This window comes from Oxyura jamaicensis, unplaced genomic scaffold (genome assembly GCF_011077185.1).
Source record: "Oxyura jamaicensis isolate SHBP4307 breed ruddy duck unplaced genomic scaffold, BPBGC_Ojam_1.0 oxyUn_random_OJ71501, whole genome shotgun sequence".
NCBI lineage: Eukaryota > Metazoa > Chordata > Aves > Anseriformes > Anatidae > Oxyura > Oxyura jamaicensis.
Genome location: NW_023310556.1, coordinates 5672 through 10669, shown reverse-complemented (window position 1 = coordinate 10669; position 4998 = coordinate 5672). Strand labels below are relative to the sequence as shown.

General features: G+C 62.7%; 1 protein-coding gene across 1 annotated transcript; it reads left to right on the top strand.

Moving 5' to 3' along the window:
• Positions 1-1236: 1236 nt before the first annotated feature.
• Positions 1237-3742, top strand: OLFM2 (olfactomedin 2). The gene is made up of 3 exons (XM_035314231.1): positions 1237-1455; positions 1783-1889; positions 2777-3742. Exons 1-3 carry the CDS (start codon positions 1251-1253, stop codon positions 3452-3454), a joined length of 990 nt encoding a protein of 329 aa, XP_035170122.1. The 5' UTR covers positions 1237-1250; the 3' UTR covers positions 3455-3742.
• Positions 3743-4998: the final 1256 nt, after the last annotated feature.

Sequence of the window (4998 nt, the reverse complement as noted above, 5' to 3'; positions counted from 1 at the left end):
GTCCCAGGACCGAGCATCCCTGTGATGATCCCAAACCGAGCATCCCTTCAGTGGTCCCAGGACCGAGCATCCCTGCGGTGGTCCCAGGACCGAGCATCCCTGCGGTGGTCCCAGGACCGAGCATCCCCATGGTGGTCCTAGGACCGAGCATCCCTGCGATGATCCCAAAACCGAGCATCCCCGTGGTGGTCCCAGGACCGAACATCCCCGTGGTGGTCCCAGGACCGAGCATCCCCATAGTGGTCCCAGGACCGAGCATCCCTGCGGTGATCCCAAAACCGAGCATCCCCATGGTGGTCCCAGGACCGAGCATCCCCATGGTGGTCCCAGGACCAAGCATCCCCGTGGTGGTCCCAGGACCGAGCATCCCTGCGGTGATCCCAAACCGAGCATCCCTGTGGTGATGCCGTGATGCCACATGGCCAGGACAAGCCGTGCCGGTAGCAGGACAGTTGCGACGGCCAACTCCCAGCCCAGCCAGCCGCAACGAGTCACCTTTAATTAAACGGCCACCTTTAATTAAACACGATGCGGCTCTTCCCCGGCGAAGGCCCGGTTCCCACCTGGCGAGGGGCAGCTGCGAGCGCCGGGTGCCGACAGACGCAGCCCGCACGCCGATGCTGCCGGCCCCCGGCCCTGCCAAATCCCATTTTGGGATTATTTGGGTTTATTTTGGGAACCTCTCAGCTTCATCCTGACAGCTAAGGAGTGTTTCTGCCTCGGGAGTGGCTGCTTCTTGGCACTGAATCCGGTCGGAGGAGGCTCGGGGCCCTGCCAGTTGCAGGGACGAGGCATTGATTAAACACCGGGGCTGCAGCAAAGCTCGCCGGTTTAATTGCTGCAGGAGGTGTTGGCCCCCGGTCCGGGATGCGATCCTGCCCTAAAACGACAGGCAAGGAGGGAGAAAAGGCACAGGGAAATCAAGTCATTGCCTGGCCGAGGTCAAAGCGCCCTCAACCTTCTCCTTGGGCTAAAATAAGCCGTTTTTTTTACATCCCGGACCTGGTGGAGGGGGGGAAACGCTGCTCCCGTTCCCGCATCCCTCGCTGCGCGCAGCGTGGCTCCGATCCCACCCCGTGCGCGAAGTGACGGTGAATTTCCACCCACCCGCATCACCAGGCGAATTTTGGGGTGAAGCGAGGGCCGTCCCGACGGACGGACACCCCGGGGCAAGCACAGCCTTAATTTAAGGGATTCTTCTTCTTCTTATTATTATTTTACGTCCCCCTAAGCAGGAGCTCAAGGACAAGATGACGGAGCTGCTGCCGCTGCTGCCCGTGCTGGATCAGTACAAGGCGGACACGCGGCTGATCGTGCACCTGAAGGAGGAGGTGAGGAACCTCTCCGGGAGCCTGCTGGCCATCCAGGAGGAGATGGGCGCCTACGACTACGAGGAGCTGCAGCAGCGGGTGCTGATGCTGGAGGCGCGGCTGCACGCCTGCATGCAGAAACTGGGTACGGCGGCGTCCCGGAGCTCGCCGCTCCCACGGGATGCTCCCGCGTGCTGGGGGGGGGTTGGTTTCCTAGGGGGGAATTTTGGGTGGGGTGGGGGGGTTCTCCCAGCCCCGGTGACAGCAGTGTGCCCTTCCTGGTTCAGGCCTGATCCAGCTCCCCCTTTTGGCAGCTTCCCATCCTTCTGCCCCATCCCTGTATCCCTGCGGAGCTCCGGTTCCTCGCTGCCTGCTGCGGGATGCCCTGGGGACCAGGGGAAGCTGCGGTCCCCACGTTCTACCCCCCCCCTCTCCCCCTCCCCATAACCCCGCTCCCTGTCCCCCTCCCCAGGCTGCGGGAAGCTGACAGGCGTCAGCAACCCCATCACCATCCGCGCGTCGGGCTCCCGCTTCGGGTCGTGGATGACCGACACGATGACGCCCAGCGCCGACAGCCGGGTGAGTGCCGGGGACACCCCTGGGGACAGTGGGGACAGCCCTGCCCGGGCTTCCCGTGGCTCCAGCACGGGTCTTTTGTGGGTGTCTGGCCCCAAAAACCCTCCCAGCCCAAGCAGAGGGAGGGTTCGCAGTGGTCAGCCCCCAGCTTGGCAGGGTCGGCTCGGCAGTTTTGCAGAACTTCGGCACACAGTTTGGGGGGCACGCTGCCTGTGCGCCCATGGTGCAAGCTGCCTGGGGTGCAACACACCTCGGTGCGTGCTCCCTGGGGTGCACGCTGCCTGTGCACTCAGGATACACGCTCCCTGGGGTGCACACCTGTGGGTGCACGCTCTCTGGGGTGCACACATGCTCTCTGAGGTGCATGCTCCCTGGGGTACACCTGCATGCCTCCGCTCTCTGGAATGCATCCCCCCCTGGTGCATGCTCTCCGGGGTGCACGCCCCCCGTTGCACGCTCTTCAGGGCACAAGCCCTCTGCAACGTTGCTTGCAGGACACGTGCTGCCTCCACGGATCACCACCAAGTGCTAAAGCAGGGAACGGGGCAGTGCAAGGTGCAGGGGGGTCCGTGCAAGGTCCAGGGGGGGCCATGCAAGGTCCAGGGGGGTCCGTGCAAGGTCTGGGGGGTCCATGCAAGGTCCAGGGGGGCCGTGCAAGGTCCAGGGGAGGCGTGCAAGGTCTGGGGGGTCCATGCAAGGTCTGGGGGGTCCATGCAAGGCGCAGAGGGTCCGTGCAAAGTGCAGTGGGGTCCGTGCAAGGTCTTGGGGGTCCGTGCAAGGTGCAGGGGGGCCGTGCAAGGTCCAGGGGGGCCACACACATCCTACAGCCCACCCCATCACCTCGAGGCCAGGCGTTTGGGCCGCTCACCCCTCACCCTCTCCCGCTGCAGGTCTGGTACATGGACGGCTACTACAAGGGCCGGCGCGTGCTGGAGTTTCGGACGCTGAACGACTTCGTCACGGGGCAGAACTTCGTGCAGCACCTCCTGCCTCACCCCTGGGCCGGCACGGGCCACGTGGTCTTCAACGGGTCCCTCTACTACAACAAGTACCAGAGCAACGTGGCCGTCAAGTACCATTTCCGCTCGCGCAGCGTGCTGGTGCAGCGCAGCCTGGCCGGCGCCGGCTACAACAACACCTTCCCCTACTCCTGGGGGGGCTTCTCCGACATCGACTTCATGGTGGACGAGAGCGGGCTCTGGGCCGTCTACACCACCAACCAGAACGCCGGCAACATCGTGGTGAGCCGCGTGGACCCGCAGACGCTGGAGGTGCTGCGCAGCTGGGACACGGGGTACCCCAAGCGCAGCGCCGGCGAGTCCTTCATCATCTGCGGCACGCTCTACGTCACCAACTCCCACCTGGCCGGCGCCAAGATTTACTTTGCCTACTACACAAACACTTCCAGCTACGAGTACACGGATATTCCCTTCCACAACCAGTACTCCCACATATCCATGCTGGACTACAACCCGCGGGAGAGGGTGCTCTACACCTGGAACAACGGCCACCAGGTCATCTACAACGTCACGCTCTTCCACGTCATAAAGACGTCGGGCGAGCTGTGACCCCCGCGCCGGACTCCTCTGCTCGCCCCGTTCCTGCTCTTTATTTTTCTACGCCTCTCTCGGGGACGGAGCCTTCCTCCTCCTCTTCTTCAACGATTTATTTATTTATTTTTTTTACATTTCTTTGGTTTCTCCCCGCGGTTCACGGCGCATGGATCTCTTCTGCCTTCATTTGAGCTCGCCTTGGTTGGTTCTGTTTTTTTTTTTTTTTTTTTTTTTTTTTTCTTTTCTTTTTCCCCGATTTTCTTTATTTTGACGGCAAATAAAAGCAGTCTCTTTGACATTTGACGAGGCTCGTGCTTTTATTATTATTCCCCCCACCCCGTTCTTTTTACGATCGGGTGCTCGGCAGCTCGGTTGTCTCTCCTGCATCCCCTCTACAGCCGGCTGCGCTAGCGGGGCCGTCTCCTCCAGATGTGCCGGAGCCGTTGTTTACGGGCATGTTTAATGCATGCGGGTGCGGCGCCGGGGAAATGACAGCAGAGCCGAGCAAGGCAAAGAGGAAGGGAAAATGCAGCACAGCTGCGGCGAGCGGCTGGAGCAGGCGCTGCAAGCCCCAGAACGGGCACCCAGAGGGGTCGGGGCAGAAGGAAGCTGGGGTGGGGGGAAGGATGGAGGGGTTCAGGGGGTGGAGGGGTTCAGGGGGTGGAGGGGTTCAGGGGATGGGGAAGATGAGGGGATGGAGGGGGATGGAGAGGTTCAGGGGATGGCAGGGTTTAGGGGATGAAGGGACAGATGGGATGGAGGAGTTCAGGGGGTGGAGGGGCTCAGGGGATGGAGAAGATGAAGAGATGAGGGGATGGAGGAGATGAAGGAGTGGAGGGGATGGGGATGGAGGAGATGGAGGAGGTGGGGATGAAGGGGATGGAAATGATGGTGAGGATGCTGGAGATGGAGAGGATGAAGGGGAGGAAGGAGATGGAGGAGACGGGTGGAGTGGATGGAAGGAAGGAGAGGATGGAGGAGGTGGGACGGAGGGGATGGTGGTGACAGCGAGGCCAAAGGGGTGGGGGACAGGGGGACCTGTGGGTGGAGGTGGCAGAGGGACCGGTCACCAGGCCTTGGCAGGAATCCCCCCAGCCTGGCAAACCTCCAGGGGTGGATTCGGGCACAGCCCAGCCTGCTCCAGCCTCGATGATCAGTTTGTTGTGCGGGGGGCTGCAGCCCTGGCCCTGAGACAGCTTGGGCGGGGGGGGACCAGCAGCCCTGGGACCTTCACGTAATGAAACTGGGGCAATCAAGGGGTTCGGAGGTGGGCAGACCCCCCCCCCCTTGTGCACCCCTTCTGCAGCGCATCATTGGCACCGGGGTGCTCCAGGTCTGGGTGCTGCCCCCCAGCAGCCCCCCAGTAATTGGGATGCGAGCGGGGGCTCAGCCAAGCCCCCCCTCCAGCCCCATTTGGCGCCGTGGCTCGAGGCTCGCTCATGCAGGGACTTTAATTTGCTGCCGGGGCCGGCGGCCAAGAGCGAGACACGACCCTGGCACGGGCAGGGCGGGCATCGAGCAGAGCCAGGGGAGGAGGAGGAGGAGGAGGAGGAGGAGGA